This window comes from Anabas testudineus, chromosome 19 (assembly GCF_900324465.2).
Source record: "Anabas testudineus chromosome 19, fAnaTes1.2, whole genome shotgun sequence".
Lineage (NCBI taxonomy): Eukaryota > Metazoa > Chordata > Actinopteri > Anabantiformes > Anabantidae > Anabas > Anabas testudineus.
This window is the reverse complement of record NC_046628.1, coordinates 7512954-7537509: the sequence shown is the minus strand read 5'-3', so window position 1 is coordinate 7537509 and position 24556 is coordinate 7512954. Positions and strand designations below refer to the sequence as shown.

At 40.0% G+C, this 24556-nt stretch overlaps 4 protein-coding genes across 6 annotated transcripts; 2 read left to right on the top strand and 2 right to left on the bottom strand.

Annotated features, from left to right (window-relative positions):
• Positions 1-678: 678 nt before the first annotated feature.
• Positions 679-4216, bottom strand: si:dkey-220f10.4 (tubby protein homolog). The gene is made up of 12 exons (XM_026351091.1): positions 4113-4216; positions 3180-3339; positions 2836-3066; positions 2586-2720; positions 2313-2471; positions 2069-2226; positions 1786-1947; positions 1577-1689; positions 1366-1480; positions 1178-1276; positions 927-1098; positions 679-812 (listed from the first exon to the last, which is right to left on the bottom strand). Exons 1-12 carry the CDS (start codon positions 4152-4154, stop codon positions 679-681), a joined length of 1680 nt encoding a protein of 559 aa, XP_026206876.1. The 5' UTR covers positions 4155-4216.
• Positions 4217-5174: 958 nt separating this feature from the next.
• ccdc189 (coiled-coil domain containing 189) lies at positions 5175-7573 on the top strand. Of its 2 annotated transcripts, none has more exons than XM_026351129.1 (10): positions 5175-5275; positions 5404-5444; positions 5545-5579; positions 5694-5759; positions 5864-6027; positions 6107-6177; positions 6276-6392; positions 6844-6907; positions 7197-7280; positions 7393-7573. In XM_026351129.1, exons 2-10 carry the CDS (start codon positions 5427-5429, stop codon positions 7545-7547), a joined length of 774 nt encoding a protein of 257 aa, XP_026206914.1. In that variant the 5' UTR covers positions 5175-5275; positions 5404-5426; the 3' UTR covers positions 7548-7573. The 2 variants fall into 2 exon arrangements, with proteins under 2 accessions (XP_026206914.1, XP_026206915.1); XM_026351130.1 differs by lacking the exon at positions 5175-5275 and adding an exon at positions 5288-5313.
• A 24-nt stretch (positions 7574-7597) lies between these two features.
• On the bottom strand, positions 7598-11355 carry phkg2 (phosphorylase kinase, gamma 2 (testis)). Its single transcript, XM_026351110.1, has 10 exons — positions 11107-11355; positions 10716-10827; positions 10456-10631; positions 10307-10361; positions 10126-10191; positions 9424-9587; positions 9191-9281; positions 8929-9082; positions 8678-8803; positions 7598-8561 (listed from the first exon to the last, which is right to left on the bottom strand). Exons 2-10 carry the CDS (start codon positions 10808-10810, stop codon positions 8316-8318), a joined length of 1173 nt encoding a protein of 390 aa, XP_026206895.1. The 5' UTR covers positions 10811-10827; positions 11107-11355; the 3' UTR covers positions 7598-8315.
• Positions 11356-11534: 179 nt separating this feature from the next.
• rnf40 (ring finger protein 40) lies at positions 11535-23216 on the top strand. 2 transcript variants are annotated; one of them, XM_026351055.1, is made up of 20 exons: positions 11535-11598; positions 12064-12212; positions 12316-12483; positions 12694-13012; positions 13745-13945; positions 14857-14978; positions 15151-15297; positions 16260-16334; positions 16462-16581; positions 16701-16880; positions 17101-17236; positions 17583-17704; positions 17864-18129; positions 18410-18527; positions 18661-18810; positions 20726-20935; positions 21024-21149; positions 21797-21937; positions 22070-22171; positions 22497-23216. In XM_026351055.1, exons 2-20 carry the CDS (start codon positions 12075-12077, stop codon positions 22671-22673), a joined length of 3018 nt encoding a protein of 1005 aa, XP_026206840.1. In that variant the 5' UTR covers positions 11535-11598; positions 12064-12074; the 3' UTR covers positions 22674-23216. The 2 variants fall into 2 exon arrangements, with proteins under 2 accessions (XP_026206840.1, XP_026206839.1); XM_026351054.1 differs by having other exon boundaries at positions 20723-20935.
• Positions 23217-24556: the final 1340 nt, after the last annotated feature.

Genomic DNA, 24556 nt, shown 5'->3' with positions numbered 1-24556 from the left:
ATGTGCTGAGAAGAGCTAGAGAGATGGAAGCATTTTCAAGTCCTGGTATTGTGCAAGAGCAGAAACCTTGATCTAGATGGCTCTATCAGCAACTTGTTGCAGTTCTTCCGCAAAAAGTGATAGGCGTACTTTTTTCAGCTTTTCAGTACTTTGATAAAAATGTTAAGGATTAAGACTGCGATAATAAAAACCCAGCGATGTCCCTTTTGGCTCAAAATAACACGTAATCTGATGGTGGGAGATCTGAGAAGGCGATTGCGGTAGCAGAAAGTTGGATTTGTCAGGACAGGAAAAGTCTAATGCCACTTCTAATTCTGACTGCAAAACACACTAGTACATGTGAAAGGACCCACATTTTTGTTTAACACAAAGAATTAGCAGACATGCAAACAGGACATTATTATCATTTAATATTTCACTTAGTGTTAGTGTTTTATCAGTTGTCCTTAATATTTTACAGATACAAAAACAAAGATCATTAAATTGACTTGTACTTACTAAATGACTTCCGTCTAAATATATTGTAAAATTCTGTGATTAAATAATACTGTCTCTTCTGAAATCTAAGTTTATTTCCATAGTTACTGTATATAAAGTGTTACAGTGCACCAGGATACAAAATGTGAGAAATGATCCTGTGGAGAATGATGGGGACAGCTTGAGGCACACCAGTGTGGGTCACTCACAGGCCAGTTTGCCGTCAAAGGACGACAGGGTGATGGCAAAGGCTTGCAGGGCACACATGGGAAAACTGTAATCCATGGAGAAAACGTCCTCTGCTACACGGCCGAACTGCATCACTATGTAATCATCTGAAAAAGACATTAGCAGGCAGGCAGGAAGATGGGGGAAAGGTGACATGAGTTGATCGGTTTTCTCCTGGTTGTTCAAAGAAGAATAGGAAATATGTGTCTGTTACATCCTACCGTTGTCAGGGTGGATGATCTGGAAGTTTTTGACAGAGGCCTGTGTGACACGCCCGTGGAAGTTAAGCACATAAGACTGAGTCTGTTCGTTCCAGCTCGGGGATTTATTCACTAGGGTGACAAGCTTGTCTGTGTTGCCATTCGCGTTGCGCGCCAGTAGAGTCTCAAGGTCCTGAAAGAAAATAACATTTCAATTTATCTCAAATACTACTCTCAAATAGGTTTGATGACCTTCTTTCCCCCCATCATACATTTTTAGGGTGAATGGACACTCTTTCATCGTTCTCCAGCATTCCAGGAATGATCACCGTCATTTTCCTTGGACCCTTGAAACCCAGCACATTTGTCTCCTGGGACAAAATAAATGATATTGTTACAGGTTTCATTTGTTGAAGCGCTGTGTAAGGCAAGATGGTGTTTGGAATATATTTGGACTCACATAACATATTGCTGCCAGCTCTTGCCGCACTGATTCACACTCTTTGATGAAAGGTTTTTTCTCTGGGTTTTCTCCTCCATCGTAAACTGTGAACTTTGTACCTAGAACATTGGACCTGAAATAGATGAGTCTTATAAGATGCTTGGTCTAAAATCATCTATCAGGTAAAACATAAAAAGCAAAGAATATAATCACTTCAATATCAGTATACCTCAGCTTTCCTATGTAGCAGTTTGTGTCTCTGGACAGATTTGTAGGGTCGGTGGAAATGAGATAGTTGGATGTTTTGCACTTTTTTCTTTTTCTTCCTGCCATAAGAAAAACCTTGGCAGAATCACAATGAAAAAACATTTTAGAATGTACAGCCAAAAACAATGACGGAAATATGACAGTTAAAGAAAACAAAGTAATCTTAAATACCCTCTTTCCATCTTCCTTCTCCATGTGGAGGTAGTAAGTTGGGTAAATGCCCTTCTCCATGCCTCTCCGGTCCCTGGTGACCCTGCACTGGATCGTTGTGTCTCTGGGAGCTGGACGCAACGCAAACCTCTCAAGATCCTCCACTGATATTGGAGAAGTTGGCTGAAAAGGGAAATATTGTCACTATGTGCTTTGTGTGGCAAATCAGGTGCAGTAAGGTGCAATCAGATCAGATTTGGACATTATACAAAACCATTTTGTGTTTTTCTATGCAATATCTCACTCTTTCATTGGATTCACTGCCTGAAGATGAACTCCTCCTGTAGTTGGAGTTAAGTGAAGCTAGACTTGTTGTTTTCTCTGCTTTGTGTGTCTTTTTTTCCTTTGTCTCCGTTTCTTGGACTTCCTCTTCTTTGCTCTCATCACTTATTTGGCACCTGGCTGTGGGCGTAGCATATGCAATGTTTTTCTTTACAACCTTACAGCATCTTTGAACACATCACAAACTGACACAGGCAATCACTCACATGTGTCAAGTGGTTTTTTCCTCTTAGCTGACTGTAGATCAGGCTTTTGGGACTCTTCTTCCTCTTTGACGTCACTTTCATCAAGTTTATTCTTCTTTAGAGTCCCCGTCTCCACCACCGACTCTATCTGGGTTGCAGCCTCCTCCTGTAGGTGTTTCTCTGCAAAAAATGAGACACTTTATTCCTGTAGAAGCTAAGCTAGATACTGCACATAGTATACTGAAGTGGCTGACGTCTTGAGGATAAATTCACCAACACTGCTGTTACTTTTACGATCTTGTTTGGTTGTCTTGTTTGTCTTCTGTGTGTCTGCAGATTCTTTGACTTTTTCTTTCTTCTTTGTCTTTTTCTCCTTTTTCTCCACGTCTTTCTCCTTTTCTTTCTCTTTTTCCTCATTCTCTCCCGCGCCTGAGAAAGCAGTGAGTTGTAGATAAATATTTTATTAAAGTGTCTTTTACACACCCACACACAAGAGCTTCAGATCATATAGAGCACAAATTTACTGTACGAGTTCATATCTTACCTTTGGCCTTTTCCTTTTTCATTTCTTTCTTCTTTGCTTTTTTCCCCTCGACGTGGGCGTCATTCTCTGTGTCACCCTTCACCTCAGGTTCTTTGTCAATCTCCAGGTTCATTTTTTTTGGAGTGACAGGCTTCTCTGAAGGCATCTCAACAAACGTCATGCTAGCTGTCATGTCACATTCACCCAGTGTAATCTCATCCACTGGGTTATCATGGGCATGCTCAACTTGATCTCCAGAAAAAAAAAAACAGTATTTAATATAATTTGATGAACTGATAAAAGAAATTCTGCTAATTTTACCATACAGTGGAGATGGATTCATAAGAAATGATTTAAATGCTTACCACTGAGGGAAGTGTTGCTCAGGGATTGGCTGATTAACAGAGGTGTTTCATCAGAGCGGACAGCTTTGTGCTTCCGGTTCTTTTGGCGAGTATCTCGATTGGCTACCACCATTTGAGCATCAGACCGCTTCTTTTGCTGCTTTTTCATCAACAGGGTTCTCTGTGGGGAAATGAAAATTAGACTTAATTCAAAATGTGTCTGTGTCCACACTGTTCATACATGGAGCTATAGTGACAGAGAAAACAGTGCTTATTCGGTGTTTAAATTCAGCACTACAGGGACACTTTCAATACCTCCACAACAATACATGTATTTAGAGCATGAGCTGAACTGGCCATAAGATCATTTTTGCCACATTCAGTGGTCCTAATTGTACATACAATATAGGATGGTATAGAGCTATATTTTCATATAAGGAAGGCAGAGGAAATAATACCATTCATAGCCAAATACACCACACACTTGAACCATAGGCAGCAATCTGATTATGTGCTAATTGTTCTGGGATATGTGGCATTTGTACTACTCTCTAATTAGCAGGCCTCATACTGTGGCGTATAAACAAGACTTAAAGTTGAGCAGTAGCTCCAAACAGCAGGTGGTTCTGACAAAGGGAGCTGTGACCTCAAGAGACTCATCAAAGCTTTATTTCTTTGGGAAGTGCCTGGCATAAACCTCTTAATAAATGAATACATTAATAAAACAGGGAATAAGCTTGAGTCTTTGCTCTACTGCTGATAAAGAAACATTGACCATTATGTTTAACCTGCTTTTATTATGAAAGAAATACAGCAAAAACTTTGCTATCAACTTAAAGGTTCTCTCATTATAGGTAGTTGTGTATTGTAATTTCTAAACCATTTGAAAATAAACATAAATATATACTGCCATGCATAAGTAACATCAATCAGTTCTTGCTCTTGTTCCTTTACCTGGTTGTCCAGCTTCTGTTGTCTTATGTCTGGGTCCTCCATATCCGAGTAGAGACTCACTGTTAATTGAGTCAATTAACTCAATAGAAAATTAACAATATTAGATAAAAAAAAAAAAAAAAAAAGTCCAGCATCAAAGTTCAATGTGGGAAATGGTTCTCCAAAATAAAAGAGCACTCAGACTGTTGTGTGTTTGTTTGTGGTACCCAGCTCCATCTGACAGTCTGTCCACCTGCATGTGGCAGAAGGCAAAGTGGATTAAACGGGGATAATGTTCTTAAACTACACCGCACAGCTGAGTGGACGAGCAGCACCGGGGCAAGGTTTGTATAGTTGATTTATTGGGATGCTAAGGCCTAATGTAACAGGTGAGACGTGATAAACAGGAAGGTGTTGTCCTGCTCCTGTCTCTCCGTTTTTTAGTAATTACTACTAATCATCAGTCTGCAGCCTGGTACTTACCCTAAAGACGCAGCAGCAGCAGCAGCCCCCACAGATTGCCCTAAAGCTTACGAGCCTTGTCCAGTGCACCTCACTGGGCTGTGCTGTCGCCTCACACAACATTTACAGCGACATTAAAGCGACTAAAACAAACAGAAAGACAGATTTGAGCATCGGCTGGAAGCGGGACCCCCCCCCCGTTCAGGGTTATCTCGTTGCCACGGTTACGGCGGAGGAGAGTCGTGAAATTCATCAAAACCACCTGGAAATGACATTATTCATGACTTTATTACTGCTTAATCCGACACCTACGGCGTGTTTTGACTTTGATTGCACTTACAATTGTCACGACATTATTTTCACTCCAATACAACTGAATTACAGTGGCTACTTGTTTAATACTATAATAAAGGATCGACGACCTGTGAGTAGTGGTAAAACTCGAATTTTCAAAATAATTGAATTTTATTTATTAATATTTATATTTGTTAATTAATAAAATGTCAGAATTCGTGAGTTTATAATTATTTATGTCGTTATGCGTTAACTCTGACGCGTGCGTCAGTTACGTGACCAACAACTCGCACGTTCGTCTTCCCGGGCTGAAAGGGGAGGGGTTGTTGTTGCTAGGATACAGCTTGTTAGCCAAACAGGAAATGATCGAGCGTCACTGAAGCCTGTTTCTCATTTTAATGGTTTTTGCATTCAAGTGTTTTCACATGGTAACAAAGGCTTTTAACTACAAATACTGTTTTCAAACGTGTGTTACGAAATAGTTTTTTAAATGATGAAATATAATCGTACCAGCCGCACTTCTGTTTTTCACGAGTCATCTTCTGCACTCTTCTAGCGTTATATAATAAGATCAACAAAATGGATTTGAAAATTAAGGTAAGATCTGCAATGCATTTGTTGTTTGTCGACACAACAAGCATCGACTTGAAGTGCATTTTATTTATATGACTAAAGCAGGAATTGTTTTCCTCTCTAGATGCCACAGGCCCGCAAAGCCAATGTGATGCTATGGTGAGAGCTGTGTCTCCTATTTGAATTGTGCTGATTGTGATTTCCTGCTGCTTGATTTACACATTGTAGAACTAAATGTGATGTATATCTGTGCATTCATTCATTGGGTGTTAGGACTGACGTAAGCTATCATGACATGGAGGAGATCGACAACATGCAGTCCATTCCTGAACTGGAGAGGTTTCTAGCCCTGTTTATGACCAGATTCACATCTGTCAGTTTTTACACACACACACACACCACTGAGTTTACTCTTCTGCCATTCCTCTCCTGCCCTGTGACAGTACTTTGTGCAGTGTGTTTCAAATTGACCTTCCTGAACCAAAGAGAGGAGTTCTGTTGGAGTTATACGTCCAGACTGTGCTTTTTTGTAGAGAGTGCAACTTCAAACAGGAACAAACCTCTGCTATACTGTCCATCATGAAGTCCATCCATGAGACTAACGTTGGTGGGTAAATCAGATAATTATTACTGCGATGTACCGGATACTATTTTTTTTAACTTTGTGTGGGATGTCTCTCCTGCAGAAACGCCACTCAACAACATAGAACAGTGTTTCAAATACTGCAAAGAGCTTCTGCTCTGTCACTCTGTCAGGGTGTGTACTCTTAGACTGAAAATATCATTTAACACAGATATATTTCCATAATTTTACATTTTATGATGTTCATATTCTAATATCTTTTCCAACAACAGCGACCTCCCTTCAGTATCAACCTCTTCAACTCCGAGGAGGCAAACTGTATCTTAAAGTACATCCACAACAACTACATGAGGCACTACAAACTCTACAAATATATTTTCACCTCACAGGTATATTTGACATTAGTTACTCTACACTAAATGTTTTATGCAAGTTCTGAAAATACACTCCCCTCCCACAGTTTTGGCATGATGAGGCCAGTTCCTTTATTTTTGCTGTAGTTCATCATCAAAACATGAACGTGGTACAAAAGATTGACAGTTTTAAATATAAAGTGATTATTCACTTGAATCACCAATGTAATAGGACACACCTGGGCAACAAAACACACCTGTCAGTCACATTTTCCAATACTTTTTCTCACATGAAAAATGGGTGGGTACAAGCAAAAAGTGAGTTGTGTATCTAATCTAGACGTAAACACTTGGAAATAAAAGCTGAAATGTTGATCCTTTGCCTCATTTTTCAAGTGCTTTGGGAGGAGAGTGTACTTAGTTTTACTGTTGTAAGTATAATCATAAGTAACCATGTTGTTTTTGTTTTTTCTACCATTTTTAACAGGTAAAACTTGATTTGTCTTTGACTTACTCAGGAATCCCAGACCAGGAAGATTCTTCTGTTCCAGGTAACGATTATACAGTATTACAGTTTTTGTAGCACAAAGGTTCTAGGCAACATAAAAAGGATTTTTAAATGTTTTCAAAAATGTTTTAATGCAACCTAGGACTATATACTGAACACAAAATTCTCAATTTTAAAGACCATCACTAAAAAAGAATTCTTAACACCCAGCTAATGTTCAGTTTTATGTAGTTTACCAGGAGAACATAATGTTATTGATGTTATAGACGTCTTTTAACTAGGTTGACTAAAACTTTAAAGTGTGTTTTTGCATGTTGACAATGTGATGGAAGAAGAAGCACAAGTGTTACCGAAGAAGGGCCAGTCCCCTGAAACACAGGAAACATCCATCACAGAGCAATGCGAAACCACACTCGGTGGGACCACAAATCATAGCAGGACTAAGTGTGAAATGAGCAAAAAAAAAGATTTTATAGTCAAACACACCTCAAACTGTGTTTCACAAGTGCTTCATTTCGTCACTTTCAGGTTCCACGTCACAACTGAAGACGCTGATAGAGAAAGAAGTCAGAGAGCAGATGATGCTTGTGTCTGGACAACTTGATCAGCGAATGAATGAAATTGCAGATCAGCACATCAGTGTATTATATTCTTCACAGACCAACCAGAAAGCCAAAAAATAATGAGATAATTACTCTTAATGTTCATAAAGTACTCACACAAAAAGAGATCATTCAAACTCCAACATATATTTTATTTATCAATAAAACCTGTTTATCCCTATACAGTGCACTGTATAACTACGGTACATTTCTCAGGCAGGCACTTTCAGGAGAAGTGCTAGTCGATGGGCTGAGTAGGGAATGGTGCTGTTAGATCTAATAGGAAATACAGTCACATATGGTCTCCACAGTTAGCATAAGTGTTGTAAAATGTTTGCATGCATGAGGACTAAATTACTTTTAACGAAAAACATTTAAATAGGCGTTATTGTATTATATTGTACACATCCTCTGGTACTTCACTGTATCACTGGAATATCTATAGGTTTCAATACTATAATTATCTATTAAATAATCACAGTGCTTAAAATGTATCCTCTCAGTTACAACTGACAAGCAGCAGTTAAAATCCTAAATGTACACAATGTATCTACAGTATAAGTGATGAGTTTTTTTTCTCCAAAAGATTGTGCAATGTGTCCTCAACTGCAAAGTGGCAATGAAAACATGATGACGTGACAAGAACAGTTTTAAACAGCCACATAATTGGATCAAACAGCAGATATTAAGTTGTGCGTGCTAAGTTTCTTAGAAACATGGTGCGCTTTAAGGCGTCAACATCCAGGTCCCTGAAATCTTAAAATAAAACACAGTAACTCAATAAGACAAAAACACAGCACAAGCAAACGGATAAATAAAAGCAAGGTGTTTAGGAATGAGGTTGACCCTTTATGTTTCAAAGTCCTCCAAGCCCAGCAGCATGATCTTAGCTGTGTTCTGAAAGAGGGCGGCTCGGTTCTGCTGCTCCCCTTTCTTTACCCAGTGGCTGTAGATACGGAAGGCACAGCCATCAATGAGTTTACGGACACCGCGAATTGAGTAAGGATCTCTGGCTAGCACCTCCCGTGTCAATGGCCGAACCTTGCGATAATGGCTATACATCCTGATGCAGGCCAGCACACTGACGATCAACACCTGAGAAGGCAAAAAGACAAAGAAATTACACTGTTGATCTTATTTGCTTTAAATGCAGCTAATCATTCTTAAGATTATTAAAGGCGTTTGAAATCTGACTAGTAAACGTGACTCACCCTAAATGTCTTTCTGGGACTGAAGAGCCGCACATCCTCCTTCTGGTACTGTCTGAAGAAGGGATGCGCTAAGGCTTGTTCAGCAGTGAGACGGACATCTGGATCCACCACCAACAGCCTGGATATCTGAGTATGACAAGGAGCAAATAAAGCCAATATAAAAAAGTGTTAGTATAATGTCCTAGATGCTAACATTCAGAAAAAGAAATAATGGTTAAATCCAGGAACCAGTGGACTGAAAATAAACTCACCAGATCTTTCACAGTATCAGACCTGTCGTCCCACTCTGGGGAACTAAACTGATAGCGACCCTCCATGATCATCCTTAGCATCAGCATCTGTTTGCGATGCCAGAAAGGTGGTGAGCCAGCCAGTAAGGTGAAAAGGATCACTCCACATGCCCAGCTTACCGACAGAAACATCAAGACAAGTCAGTAAGAAAGTCAAATGAAAGTGAGGACAATAGCCAGTATCATGCTTTGTATATCTAGACTGGGATAAATAAATACTTACAGATCGACCTCCTGGCCATAGCCTGGGTGCAGTTCATCCATGGAACATTTCAGTATCTCTGGGGCCAAATAACCAGGTGTCCCACAAAGCTCTAATCAGAACAAAAGACAACAAATACCATTTAACCTTATGTCTACTCAAACAGCTAGACGATTTGCATAAACGCTGAGCTCTACAGATTATTTGTTTTAACACTGATCTCCATCCACTCTCTATCTATCTATCTACAATACCTCTGAGTTTCTGTCCAGGCTGTAGAGGCACTGAAAAACCAAAGTCAGAGAGTTTGATGTGTCCCTGGTCATCCAGGAGAATGTTCTCAGGTTTTAGATCCCGATGGACAATGTTGAGGGAGTGAAGGTACTGCACCGCCTCCAGCAGAGCTCGCATTATACTCCTGTTGAGAAACAGGTTTTGCAACGTTTTACGTTAGCACTGACCACTTTTCAATGCCAGACAGGGATTAGATTAATCGGTTCTTTGTTGTAGCCACTGGTTTCACATCAGTTAAACAGGGTGTGAAGCAAAACTTGGAATCTGATTAACTTGAGTAATTGTTCTAACATCAGTTTTTTTAGTTTTAGAGGGGGTGTATTTTGTTAAGTATGTGGATTGCAAAAAATGAAAGTGGATGCCTGATGAATGTTAAAAGAGCTGGCTGCTGAATGGCAAATTTTATATGCTACCTAATGTAACTTAGCTCATGAAAATCTTGATATAATCCTGTTAACATTTTCTATGACTCTAAAAGTTAGTTTTCATACTTTAGCAGTCTGAAAGGCAGGAAAACCCTATTTATTACACTGTAATAGTATTCTGAAAAGAAATCTGTAGAAATAGGTAGAACAGATTTTTATGAGTAAAAAATATCTAAACAAAACTCAAAATGGTGTCAAACTTTAAAAGAAATGTAATCAGGAGTAGGAGGAGCTCACCTGGTTTCTTTTTCGCTCAGAGTAACTTTTTCTGTGAGGTAGTCAAACAGCTCTCCTCGTCTCATGCTGAAAAAACAAACAAGAAAACTCATACACCATATAATAATTTTACATATGTTAATAGTCACATTTTAGGGAGAAATTTGAAGAAAAAAAAAAAACTACTTGACTTTATACTCACAGGTCAAACACCAAAAATATGAAGGTCGTAGACTCATAGGAATCAATGAGAGTGACTAAAGGAACACACACATAAAACTTTTTAAAAACAAGACCCAAGATATGAAAATCAAGTGTTTTGTGACCCAAAAAAGGAAAATTTCCACATACTGATTGAGGGGTGTCCCTTCACTAAGTTGAGGACTTGGATCTCCTTCAGTGTGGAGGTTTTCACCTCCTCAAGCTGCTGGACGGTCATCTTCTCCGCTGTGATCTCAATAATCTTCACTGCCAGCTCCTGACCTGTGTGTCTGTGCACACACCTGCGCACCACACTGCTCACACCCCTGAGACAGTAACGCATTATCTTTTATTATTTTTATGATCCCGATGGAAACAGGATTTATGTCAGGTTATTGTGCTCTACTCACCTGCCAATCACCTCTTTGGGGTCATATTTTTGATAAAACTCCTTAGCCCCCACCCAGTCTGGTAATTCATCTCCAACAACGATATCTTTGGTCATGTTGACAGCGTATAAATCTATAACAAAAACAGACCATCATGAATCTCTCACTTTGTAACTGTGGTACATGACAACATGTGACAGCACCCACTGAGCTAACGTCTGATAAGGAAGTATTGTGCTTAAGCTTTAGTTTTATTGCACTTGATGAGTCATTGGTGTGATTCTATACATAAACATCTATCTCATGTCATCTCTATTGTCATTTCTGTGCCCTTGATCCAGTTAGCTAGCTGTGTCTTTGCTTTGGCCTTGCTACCGCGGCAGGTTCACTGACCGTCCCGGATGCTACTCACCATTTATGCTATCAAACGACAAGAAGGAGAGGGAAACCGCGATGGACCACCACGACAGTCCGATCTTAGCTCAAGGAATCGTTTGTGAGGCCATAGTTGTGTGCGATTCAGCGGAGACAGTACAAAAGTTAGAGACTGAACATTTTAACCACAGTTAGCTAGCACCTAGTCATCATGATGTTTACATTCTGGTCACATTCTTCGAAACAGCTTGTCGCCCGTTATTACAGAGCGAGGCACTACCGCCCCCAGTGGCCGGGGTGGGGATTCGTTGTGATATGTAATAAAAAAATAATTTACTACAATTTTTTAACTACATATAACGTCAAGGTAGCTAGATTTTAACGCGCAATGCCATAATAATATAGTTAGTCCAATTATATATTTTTATATAAACATTTCCATTTGACGGAAGTATATTGTTGTCACTTCCTGTAGCTTCTCTTGATGCCCTGACTTAGCTAGCTACATTTTCAACCGCTCCTTGTGAAGGTTTGTAATGTTAATATTTGTTTGAAAAATGGTTCACACGTTTCCGTGCATGTAGAAGATACGTACATATGTCTTACAGCTGTGGTGTTCTTCCGTGAACAAAAATACTCGAGCGCCGTTTAGCTAACCAGAACTCCGAGAATCAACGTTAGCATTAGCATAGCTAGCGTTAGCAAGCTTGCTAGTTTGCGTTAATATTAGTGGTAAATCGAAATTAGAGATTGTTTGTGCCTTTTCAAATAGCTGCTTATGTAGTGCCCTTTTGTAACTATCCAGGAACACATATTTCAAGAACTATAGAAGAGTAGTAATCTCAGTGAAAAATACTAGTCGTGCGCTTGTAATGTAAGGCTAATGTCGTTGATAGCTGTCATCAAATGAATGAGTTCACCATTTGCACACTAATCATTTTTATTTAAGCTGATCCAAACGCAGAGTCCTCATGTTGAGTTTGATTTCTTGCAGGGGAAGGAAAGATGTCAGGTGCTGGGGGAGGAAAGCGTCCCTCGGGAGGGGATAGCCCCCCTGGACCACCTGAGAAGAAAAGCAAAAAAGAGGAGAAGACCACCACCACTCTTATAGAGCCAATACGCATAGCTGGAGTCTCATCTACGGTCAGTCATTTAGCGTTTACTCTTAAAAGTCACCATTTGTAGTAAATCTACCACTAGAACCTTTTATGTCTCTTACCTTGGTGTCCATATTTGGTCTGTGCAGGAGGAAATGGACATGAAGGTGCTCCAGTTCAAGAATAAGAAGCTCTGTGAGCGCTTAGAGCAGAGGCAGGCGATGGAAGATGAGTTACGAGAAAAAATTGAAAAGCTGGAGAAGAGACAAGCCACTGATGACACCACCCTGCTGATTGTTAACCGTTACTGGTCACAGGTAAGTCCTGCACATTGTAACAACATCAATCCCAATTTTCAGATGAAACATGATCTTAGAGGTTTCATCAGAAATATTAAGGTGATAATTTACTGTATTATATATTGCCACGTATTATAGATTACCGTGTTCAAAACGTATACACTTGCCTTTAACAAGAAATTAACACATCTTTCTGTCCCTGTTTATTTGTGGTCCTCTGGTTTTCAGTTGGAAGATAATGTACGTGTTCTTCGCAAACGTATTGAACCAGAAACTCCTCCTACCCCTGCCCCACCCTCGGCCCCTCTCCCAGACCCCACACCGATGGAAGAAGATGGTGTCAGCCTGGCTTCACCAACCTCTGCCGTTCCTCCACCGCCACTTCCAGAGGCCCAGACTGAGGGAGAACAGGCAGGACAGCAGCAGCCCCAGCAGCTGGAAGAGCGACAGGAAGAGCATCAGGAAGAGCTGCAGCAGCCTCCTCCTCCCCCTGCTGGGTCAGAAGAGTTGATGACACCAACAGCGCTGCCTCAGAACTCAACAACAGGTAAGCAGTGCTTTAGGTAACAAAGCTAATCTCCTGAAAGGTTCTGTCAATGACTGTGAAGTCTGCCTGTTGACTTTAATCTGTATTTCAGTTAAAGTGTTATGTTTACATGGATTTAACACATTAGATTACAGCATTGTTATAATACATATTTTTATTAACCGTTTATACCATTGTGTAAAAGTGAATTTTTATAAGAAAACCATGCTTCAGGCTAGTCATGTTATCAATGCAAACAAGAGTAGTTACATATAAATAAGCATCTAATCTCTGATTTTGATTCATTGGGCTTGAAGGAAAAGACAATAAACAAGACAAGAAAGACAAAAAAACAAAATTCTTCAAACAAAGTATTTTTAAAGACATGTAGAAAGTGACAGAAGTTTGAAGCAGGCAACTGTTTGAGTTTCCCTTACATGTTTTACAAGATTCACCTGGCAAAACTATTGAAGTATTTAAATAGTAATTCTATTATCTGTGTGTATCTAATTTTTATAATAATAAAAAAATAATAATATTATTATTATGATTCTATTATCTGTGTGTGTCTAATTTTATGTATTAAATTACATGAAATTTTTCAAACTTTATGTATCAGCAAGTTCGATATCTCCATCAGTGGCTGAACCAATTCAGTGTTTTTGTGTGGGGACACCTCGTTTCAGCTTTTCCAAAAATAAATTGTGACTTATGAATTTTATCATACTATCATACTACTCTGAATGTTTGCAGATGCATCGCCACCCCCTCCTCCACTAAGTGAGAATGCCAAGGGTTTCCTGGCCACGCTGGAGCACAGCAGTGAGGAAGAGCTTACCCTGCACCTTCAGGACCGAATGCAGTTTAGCAAAGAAGCTATAGCCTGCTTGGTCTGTGTTTTTGACAGACTACACAGCTGCATCAATGACATGTGCAAGCAGATCCAGGCTGCAGGTAACTATGAAGTCTTCCTTTTTACTGATGCATTTATTATTGATAAGTCATTGTCACATACACTGCCCATCCAAAAAAAAAACACACCTGGATTTAACGGATGATAATTTTTCAGCTGGCATCAAGTTATTTAGCCCTAACTGATGCAGTGAGTAGCTTCTCATTTCTTAAACAACCATGTCAGAAGACACACTCTGTGGTCGTGGAAAAGTTCATCTGTTTCAGAAGGTTCATATTATTGCCATGCATCAAACAAAGAAAACATCTAAGGAGATTGATGAAACTACTAAAACTGGGTTATGTGCCCAAAGAATGAGGTCAGCTGACTCCCTGAATATACTGAATGACCAGATTATTTCATCAATGGATTTTTTTTCTCCCTGATGGTACAGACATATTCCAAGATAGCAATGCCAGGATTCATTGGGCTTAAATTGTGAAAGAGTGGTTCAGAGAGCATGACCAATAATTTTCACACTTGGATTAGCCATCACAGAGTTCAGACCTTAACCAAATTGAGAATCTTTGAGATGTGCTGGAGAAGACTTTGTGCAGCGGTCCCACTCTCCTATCATTAATACAAAATCTTGGCGAAAAATTAATGTAATTCTGGACCAGAATAAATGTTGTGACATTGCAGAAGCTTATTGAAACAATGCTATGGTGAATGTGTGCTGTAATCAAAGCTAAAGACAGTTGAAGAACATATTAGTGTGTGACTTTATTTTGGGACGGGCAGTGTGCATACAAATAGGAAAAAGAAACATTTGTAGCATATTTATTTACTACATTAAAAAATAGTTTCACATGCTATTGTTAACATGTAAGTGTACAGAAATGTGTGCTGGATTTTCTTGACACCTGCTAGTTAAGTTCTAATAAGACATTGATAACTTGATCTTTACTGACAGCATGTGAGAGTGATAGCCAGTCTGACATCATCAATATGAACCACACTCTGCTGGATGAGAACAGTCGATTGCGAGACCTAGCTACCCTCCTGCAGGGCAGACACCACAAGATGTCCATGGAGGTATGATGGTACTATTTGTGAGTGTTTGCGCATATGATAGTGTCTGTAATATAACGTGTGCGAGAGTATGTGTCAGAGAAAAAGACAAAATTGGAAGATTGCACATCCATAACCGTTTGTATATACATTTCATGGATGAAACATCTATATTTTTTTTCTCATTGTCATGCAGTACAATGAGTTGGTGGACAAAGTGACCAGCTCGGAGACCAAGGTGTCTGAGATGGAGACGACCGTGGAGGACCTGCAGTGGGACATTGAGAAACTCCGCAATAGGGAACAAAAACTCAACAAACACCTAGCAGAGGCCATGGAACAGGTGTGATACTTTGTGTGCCACTTCTTAACTGAGCCTCTTTGTGTGTCCATTTGTCCATGAGGCATAGGTTTATGCTCTTTCTCTCTGATACACAAGCTGACTGTGATGCCTAAATTTACTATGTCGATTTGATTTCAATTCAATTCAGTTTTATTTGTATAGTGCCAATTTACAACAGAAGTTTTTTTCAAGGCACTTTACAGTGTAAGGTTTAAGACCTTACAGAAAATATTTATACAAAAAATTATAGAGAAAACCCAACAATCCCATTTGAGCAAGCTTTAGGCAACAGTGGAGAGGAAAAACTCCCTTTAGAGGAAGAAACCTCCTGCAGAACCAGGCTCATAGTGGGCGGCCATCTGCCTCGACCGGTTGGGGTGAGTGGAAAGAGAAGAGAGAAAAGAACATCAGGCAATGAAGACAACGAGAAACACCAAGAACATTGGGCAGGTGAACTGGATTCTGGAGATGTACAGCTCCAGGCCGAGGATACCTGCAGAAAAGTACAGAGAGAGGGAGACAGAGAGGAGGAAACACAACTACAGGAGAGAGAAGACACAAAGATAATGACATGCAATGGTGGCATTTGCATTAATACAGGAGAAAGGAGAGAGGAGAGGAGCTCAGTTTATCAGTAGAGGTCCCCCAGCAGACTAAGCTATATCAGCATAACTAAGAGATGGTTCAGAGTCACCTGATCCATCTCTAACTATAAGCTTTATAAAAAAGGAAAGTTTTAAGTCTAGTCTTAAATGTGGAGAGGATGTCTGCCTCCCGAACCTGAACTGGGAGCTGGTTCCCCAGGAGAGGGGCTTGGTAGCTAAAGGCTCTGCCTCCCATTCTACATTTGGAAACTCTAGGAACCACAAGTAAACCTGCAGCCTGAGAATGTAGATTTCATGTTATTATTTGTATTGTTTGTTCTTTTGTACATTTTTAAATTACCTTTTTATGTTTTGTAGCTAAAGTCTGGATACAGCAGCACTGGCAGCTCAGGTGGACTACCTGGAGGGCAGATTACGCTGAACATTCAGAAGGTGAACATCCATACCAGTTTTAAATCAATTTTGCATAATGGATATTTATTTGCACCTAACTTACTTGTAGATGTGCTGTGCACATGCTCATATGCATAATACATCTATGTTTTATCTCTCATATCAGTTTGAGAGCCTCAATGCAGAGTTGGAGCACAACCAGGAGTTAGCAAATAGCCGCATGGCAGAATTGGAGAAGCTGCAGGTGGAGCTTCAAGAGGCTGTGAGGGAGAGTGAAAAGCTCAAGGTAAGGAAAATGCTTTTTACTTAGGACAAGTGATCTTGTAAATCTGCAAATGATGTAGTGCGGCTCGAGGTAAAAGATTCCTATTGTTTCACATTCACTGTGGTCTCTGTCTTTTTTAGATGGACTTGCGTAATATTCCAGAAGAAGTTGTGAAAGAGACTCTAGAGTACAAATGTCTGCAGTCTCAGTTTTCCCTTCTGTACAATGAGTCTCTTGGGGTTAAAACCCAGCTGGATGAGGCGCGGGCTCTCTTGCTTACTGCGAAGAATGCCCACCTCCGACAGATTGAGCACATGGAGGTAACATTGAGCATATATTTGTATAAACGTGTTATGTTGTTCTAATAATGCTCTAATAAATAAACAAGGTTTATACAACAGAGAAATCATAAGACTCCTTAAAAAGTTAATTGCCCCTTGACCTAATGCTTTTTCAGAGTTTTATCCCCACAGGTAACTGTTTGAATGCAGCAATTTCAGCCTGTTTGTGTGTGTTATCCTACTGTTTCCAACTGTGCAGAGTGATGAGCTGTCACTTCAGAAGAAACTCCGGACTGAGGTTATCCAGCTGGAGGATACCCTGGCCCAGGTGCGCAAAGAGTATGAGATGCTGCGCATTGAGTTTGAGCAGAACCTCGCAGCTAACGAGCAAGCAGGTATATTTTTAGACACACACTCTCACGTCAGTAAAGAAGCCTTTGCAAAATAAAATGGAAATTATGTCATAGTGATGCACTTCAAGGATCACATATTTAAGAAATGCAAACAGTTTTTTGTAAATTACAGTCATTTGAGGATAATACTTAGGTGAATATTAAGCAACACATTCATAAGCACACTAATGCATATTATGTTATCTGTGTGATGATGTCACTCCCTTTCATCATACAGTTAAGCTTATCATTTACTGCTTTAGATGATGTTGAATGACTCAAAACCAAACCACACACTGACTGTGTTGTGTGTGAGTCTAACTTTCATCCTTTGTGTCTGCTGTCTCAGGACCAATCAACAGGGAGATGCGACACTTAATCAGCAGCCTTCAAAACCACAACCTGCAGTTGAAAGGCGATGTTCAGCGCTATAAGAGGAAGTTGCGGGAAACGCAAATGGAGATCAATAAGGTAGATGACGTGATTTAATGGTTTCAGATTCAAAGAGCTGTTTTTGGCAAAACCATAATTGGATTACGACAGATACATTAGCAATGATACATTTCCTATAAAGACTGTAATCTTTAACACCATCTAGAGTGTGACAGTAATTGTTTTCTTTTTCAATAGTTGCGTTGTCAAAGTGGCGACACAGGGGTTCTGATTCTAGAGGAAACGACGAGTGACAGCATTGAGGTGAAGAAAGAAGAGGATGAAGACCAGGAAGAGGAGGAGGAGAGGAGGAAGGAACTGGAGAGACAGCGGGCAAGGGAGAGAGAGAGGGAGAGGGAGGCTGAACGAGAACGAGAGAGAGAGCGTGAGAGAGAGAGGCAGCGCAGCGATGAGCTGAAGAGGAAGGACTCGGACACACTGAAGATGCTCAGAATAGAACTCAAGTACATCTCTCTTTTATTTAATTCCACTTTTACTTGTAAAAAAATCTATTTTGGCCTCACTCACACTTTGCGTCACTCAACATTTCATATTCATATAAGCCGCTATAATATGCTATAAAAAATTAGACACACATGCAATTGTAGCAAAGCAAAGCATCACCACCATCCAAGGCTCAGTGTTCTGTTTTACCAGCAACAGTGTCATTAGGCTGGAGTGTAATCAAGAGTTTAAATCTATGCCAGTAATTATATGTGATTAAATGTAATATTTTTGTCACAGGAAAGCCCAGGAGTCACAGAAAGAGATGAAGCTCCTGTTGGACATGTATAAGTCAGCCCCAAAGGAGCAGAGGGACAAAGTGCAGCTCATGGCAGCTGAGCGCAAATCTAAAGCTGAGGTTAGTTCTGTTGTTTCTTGCCTTTTTTTTGTAATTCTTTGGCACATTTCCTTTTGAAATGCATCAACAAATGTGTCTGTTAACTGCTTATAACGTCATAGTTACATACAATTCCCATTCTGTCTCGAACCAGGTGGAAGAGCTGAGGTTGAGAGTGCGCGAGCTAGAGGAGAGAGAGAGGAAGGAAAGCAAGAAGCTGGCCGATGAAGATGCTCTCAGGAAGATCAGAGTTGCGGAAGAGACCATTGAGCATCTACAGAAGAAACTTGTCGCCACTAAGCAGGTATCTGTGTGTTTTATTTTTTGGAAGAATATCGTAGCATGTAAGTGGGGGCAGAATAGAATGCATTTTTGCATTTATTTGGCTTTATATGAATAGAGACAAGGGATGTGGATAAGGAGAGTGGTATGAAGTGCAACAATGGTCCTCCAGCCAAGAGTCAAACTCTGGATGGTGCATCCTAAACAGACTACTAGGGTATGCTATGTTTAAAGCCTTTGCCTTTACTTCTACCTGAGCACTTTTGCTCAACAACCTTAAGGGTTCAGCCACAGTGTGTAATTATTATTAAGCATTTATCCAGTGTTTTTAAATGCTGTTTACCGATGCTATGATGCTGAGCACATGTAAACGTGAGAGCCGATGCACAGAGCTGGAAGAAATGAGACATGCATCATCAGCTCCTTACTCCCAACTTTAAACTCCAGCAGATATGAATATAAGCAAGCTACTCATGTTAAAAACGAGAGTCGTGCAATGAGTGTCACATTTGACTAAGAGAAAGCTTCACCTAATCTTAGACCACTAAAGAGGAATTGAAAGCTGACACTGGCATGTTATTTAAATGCGACTAGCCAGTTGACTTCATGATCATGTTGACATTTATGGGGAAAATGTATCGATGCAAAAATTGAGAACAAACATTCTGGGTGGGGACGAATCTTTTTGGGTGAGCCACCCAGATTAAGTAACTATGTAAACTAGTGTCACGTCTGAGCTTACTTAAATAGCTGTGTTATCTTGTAGATCTTGTATCTATAATTAGTTGCATGAGTACATCAGAAAACTCCACAAGAGCAGCACTTTTTGGGTGAAAATATAAAACCGTTATCTGACCCTGCGTCATGTTTATTAGGAAGCGTCTTTGTAAAGGTAAAACTTGAACTGTGTAGATGGTCCATACACCCATTAGATAATGTACTGTTATATTTCTGTTTTGCCATGATATTCATTTAGCTGTTAGTGATCCATGAATCTTCACCAAAAGAATCTGAGAATCATCTCTTTTAGTTTCTGTGACATCACTGAACAATACAGGTTTTCTATACACTTGCAATGAAAAAGTACATGTAATTGGATAGATTTTCAGGAAATTACACCCAATGAAAAAGGCCTTTGACTGTATTTTAAATTAACTGTTAGTCCGTACCACCTTGTGAGCATAAGGGGACAACAGATGTTGACTTTTGATAGCCTGCAGCTTCTCATGCTTGGGAGGTCTTGTAGAACATAATTAACAGAAGGTAAAATACACTCTGGACTGATAATGATATATTCAGTTATTTACGTTTTCCTTCTTATCTGGGTGTTGGACTTATGTGTTTGATTTGGCTGCCAGAATAGAATTTTGTCGGAATTGCACAATGACAGGTTACCAAAACAGCCCAATAAACAAGCTACTTGTGAGTCCATGTTACCTTTTTTATAGGCCTTAGTTGGCTTGTAATTTTGGTTCACTTGGCATGAATCAATAATTCAGCAAAGGCAGCAAAGTAAAATCTGTAGCACAGAAATCCAAGCAGATGTACCTTAAGAAAGTAAAGGTGTAATGTAATGAATAACATGGAGTAATATGATGAATCTTGGAAAATGTATTAGTCAAAAGATCATGTTTTCTTTGTGTGCAGTTTTTAATGTTTTTTGGGAAGGAGTTGGGAAGAGAAAATGCTGCCTACTCCATTCTTACATCTGTAAAACAAGGAAATAAATGGTCTTAATATTTTACAGACATTTTGATTTCATACACATGGATTAGTTTTAGATATTTCACAGTCACTACTGTGTTTTTATGAGTTTATTTCATGCAAATGTCTTCAAATGGTGATGAAACATAGACCCTCTGTTTTTTAAACTAGTTAAGAAGCAACAATAAATACACTGTCTTTGATCACTGACAACTGTGTGTTTTTTTGAGGAGGAGGAAGCCCTGCTGAGTGAGATGGATGTGACAGGCCAGGCCTTCGAAGACATGCAGGAACAGAACAGCCGGCTGTTGCAGCAGTTGAGAGAGAAGGATGACGCCAATTTCAAGCTGATGAGTGAACGAATCAAATCTAACCAGATCTACAAGCTGCTGAAAGAAGAGAAGGAGGAACTGGCTGACCAGGTTCTCACATTCAAAACCCAGGTGAATATAACTTTTTAACCAACATTGATCGTTTTTATTGTGTCGGGATATTGAAGTATTAACCTGTTACTTTTGCTGACTCTGTCAGGTTGATGCCCAGCTGCTGGTTGTGCAGAAGCTAGAAGAAAAAGAGGGGGTCCTGCAGAGCACACTGGCCGCTCTGGAAAAAGAGCTGGCTGTCCGCACACAAGCACTAGAACTGAACAAGAGGAAGGTAAGAAGAGAGATGTCATTTACTATACTGTTAGTACTTAGATTTCAGATTTGATCACCATCAGATGATTTGATTGTTGCCAGATGCTGCTGTCCTAAATGTAAACACAATGCAGTATGTTAATAAAAGCGTATGCCAGAACTGTGTTCAGGTGCTTGTTTAAAATTTTGGCATCTGAGATTTTTGGGGTTTTTTAGCCTAAAACTTTGTATTAGTGAGCTACATTGTTAGTAAATTAAACTCAGTGTCTGCCCTGATTTTTGCAGGTGCTTACTTGTGTCACATATTTCTGGTAATTGCCACCAACTACCTAACTACTAAAACTGCAAAAAACAGTGCACTGGGGAAAAGTTAATGAGGTCATTGTATTGCTTATGTAAATACATTGATTGAATTTTTTAAAATATATTCATCAAACAACTTATTCAGAGTCAGAGATTGGGAAAAAAAGCACCATCTGCACTAAAAAGTATTTTAAAATACAGACTGCAGTAGTTCCCAACTGTATATCTGAAGTGTAGACTCAGGAAGTTTTGTCCAAGCTTACTGTACCACCACCAAACACATTACAGCTCAGGAATTTCATCAGTAGGCTTTTTTTTTTTTATTATTATTATTGAGTATGTCCGGTTCCTTTCCTGCTGCAGGCGGTGGAGGCTGCCCAGCTGGCAGAGGACCTGAAGGTGCAGCTGGAGCATACGCAAGCCAAGCTTAAGGAGATCCAGGTGTCCGTGGCTGAGAACCGCACAGCCCGGGAGAGGGAGAGCAGTAACCTGAAACGAGCACAGGTATGTTGCTTCTCACTACTGAGGATATCACTCCAAAGTCCCTCCAAACTCACACGAGTCACTTCTGAGGTTCCAAATGAAAGATTGCACCAAGGTTCTTTGTTAAATGTTTCTTCTTGTGTTGCTATCTAGGAGGATCTATCCCGGCTGAGGCGGAAGCTGGAGAAACAGAAGAAGGTGGAGGTTTACTCTGACGCTGATGAGATCCTCCAGGAGGAGATTAACCAGTACAAGGTGAGAAAGAGAGAATGTTGGCTATGTGCAGAGAAGTTTACAACTTTAATTAACCCTTTTTAGTGACGAGGGAGTTACAAAACACCAGCACAGTACAACAGTTTTGTAATTTGCTTGATTGGCTGGCAGTTTTTCATTTGTGAGTATGAGCCAGAAAGTGAGCTCAAACCTCAGCAAATATTATGACTACTTTGTGCTTTGGGCATATGAGAAATATTACTTGCTACACCCTCAAGTGTGAGTTGCGTTACCATACAGTGACGAGAGGTATAAGTGTTGGCAAATTGGTATTTGGCCCATATACAAAGAATTTTTCTGTCTCCAGGCAAAGCTGCGCTGCCCCTGCTGCAACACACGAGACAAGGAGACGGTGCTTACCAAGTGTTTCCACGTATTCTGCTACGAATGTCTGAAGATGCGTTACGACACCAGACAGAGGAAGTGCCCCAAGTGCAACTGTGCCTTCGGAGCAAACGACTTCCACCGCATCTACATCACCTAATTCACATAGAGGAATGAATAAAAGAAAACGGTAGAAAGAACCAAAGGAGGAGACAAAGAATAGAGAACAGGGAAAGGAACTGAAGATTTATTCAGAGGCAAAACGTTTCAGGGATCAGATGAGTCTGTTTCCCTGTAGTATTTTTTTTTTTTCTTTGGAAAGACTTGTTTTACCACAACATTGCCAGTTGGTGATTAATTTTGTGACCAAACAGATAGTGACACATCTAACAAGAGTGTTGTGCTGTAGTTAATAAACACAGTGCACACAGTGATGTTCTTACATGTTGAGCTGCTCTGCACTATTTTCCTGTTTTTGCCATTCTTTCCATCTTAAACATCTTCTCTTTTAACAAACATTTACATATTTCTCTAGTGTTTTCTAATGTATTGAAGAACTTGGAACTGCAGTGGTACATAGTTGATCTCCCTGAAGGATTTGTTTGAATTGTTTTGTCCTGCTGGTTTAAACTTCTGCATTTAAAGAAACCATCAGATTGCATGTGTACAACTAAATATGTTTCTAATACATAACGTACAACAGCCACGATTGTCTAACTTCTTTTGTTAGGCTATAGCATTAACAACGTCTGAGAAACATCAGCGAGCTTTGGCACGCAGTCAGCACATACAGGAGGGTTTGGATCACCTTGGGCAAGGTCCTCTGTGTGTGTTCATCTTGTTGCCATGGTTCCCATTGGAGAGTTTGACACAACATCTGCAGCTTATAGTGCCTCATTACTGATGAAATCACTCCAGTGGAAAGTCAGCTCATATGGGTGTCCTTAGTGGACTGTGCTGCTCCAGGTCCTCTAAGACTGCTTTCCTAAAGGTTAGCTGTGACAGTTGAGTACAAAAACATCTGTTTAACAACATGCTTCTAACCTAATTGAGCCAATGAATCCCCCCCTTCCCTCTGTTCTGATGATATGAGCTATTTACTGGGAGGTTGGTGAGCGTCTGTTTGACGTTAGTTCTTGTGGGAAAGGCAGTTCACACCATGTAGCGCACACATAAAAAGTTCCAGGCTGCAGAGAGAAAAGGAGGGAATATGTAAGAACAAAAAAAAAAAGAACAAGAAAAAGTTTATCAGGCATTTGGGAACAGTTAACTAAGAGTCCCCCACAGGAATTGACTGTAATGTTGGCAAAAGCAAGAACAGTTTTATTGTTAAGAATACATGGGCAGAGGTTGTTTAGGCACAACCTGTCATAAATAACTGGGCAGTTTGTGCTAAGTGATGATTTTGTATAGCACAGAGTGCAGATGTCGTAGTAACCGATGGTCTTCATTAATGTATGAGACAATGCTGTGACAGGGGCCAACCTGATAGCACTCCAGGCATGCGTCCACTGGCTTTGTTATTGCATATTTGTGCTGCAGCAGCAGCAGACTACACCCAGCCCGGGACGTCAGTAACACCACCCTGCGTCAAGGACACACACACATGAGCGTTTTCCAAAGCGGAGACCACCGCGTTGTCACTCGTGTGTCCGCAGATGACGCAAAGATACTTTTAAGAGCTGACTTTCTTTAAAGCCTTAAAACTTAAAAAAAAAAAAACGAGTGCATGTCATGTGTTGGGTTGTTTTTTTTGTTTTTTGTTTTTACTCAGCTTGCTGTTTCTCTTTTTCTGTGGATGGGACTCACACTCACAGAGAGTTGTGTTTTTTGGCACAGGGGTCTGGATGACGTCGACAGGCGTGGTAATAACAATGAGAACACTATTAAATCCAGACTACACAGACTCTCCTGGATCAAACAAACAAAAAAAAAAAAAAAAAAAAAAGTGGAGAAACATCCTCAGGGTGTGGCCACAAAGTATGAAATAAATGCACAGAAACCTGTCATACCTGAGGAGGTTTACAGTGAAAGTCTCGCTAA

Coding starts and splice junctions, on each gene's coding strand:
- phkg2 (XM_026351110.1), bottom strand. CDS start 10,810: ATGACCAAAGATATCGTTGTTGGAGATGAATTACCAGACTGGGTGGGG. Junction 10,192..10,306: donor ATATTTTTGGTGTTTGACCT/GTGAGTATAAAG, acceptor TTGTTTTTTCAG/CATGAGACGAGGAGAGCTGT. Junction 8,562..8,677: donor GTCCCAGAAAGACATTTAGG/GTGAGTCACGTT, acceptor TTGCCTTCTCAG/GTGTTGATCGTCAGTGTGCT.
- rnf40 (XM_026351054.1), top strand. CDS start 12,075: ATGTCAGGTGCTGGGGGAGGAAAGCGTCCCTCGGGAGGGGATAGCCCC. Junction 13,013..13,744: donor GCCTCAGAACTCAACAACAG/GTAAGCAGTGCT, acceptor GAATGTTTGCAG/ATGCATCGCCACCCCCTCCT. Junction 18,811..20,722: donor AACTTGTCGCCACTAAGCAG/GTATCTGTGTGT, acceptor TGTTTTTTTGAG/GAGGAGGAAGCCCTGCTGAG.
- si:dkey-220f10.4 (XM_026351091.1), bottom strand. CDS start 4,154: ATGGAGGACCCAGACATAAGACAACAGAAGCTGGACAACCAG. Junction 3,067..3,179: donor GAGCAACACTTCCCTCAGTG/GTAAGCATTTAA, acceptor TTTTTTCTGGAG/ATCAAGTTGAGCATGCCCAT. Junction 1,099..1,177: donor TGTCCATTCACCCTAAAAAT/GTATGATGGGGG, acceptor ATTTTCTTTCAG/GACCTTGAGACTCTACTGGC.
- ccdc189 (XM_026351129.1), top strand. Junction 5,580..5,693: donor AAAGCCAATGTGATGCTATG/GTGAGAGCTGTG, acceptor ATTGGGTGTTAG/GACTGACGTAAGCTATCATG. Junction 6,178..6,275: donor TGCTCTGTCACTCTGTCAGG/GTGTGTACTCTT, acceptor TTCCAACAACAG/CGACCTCCCTTCAGTATCAA.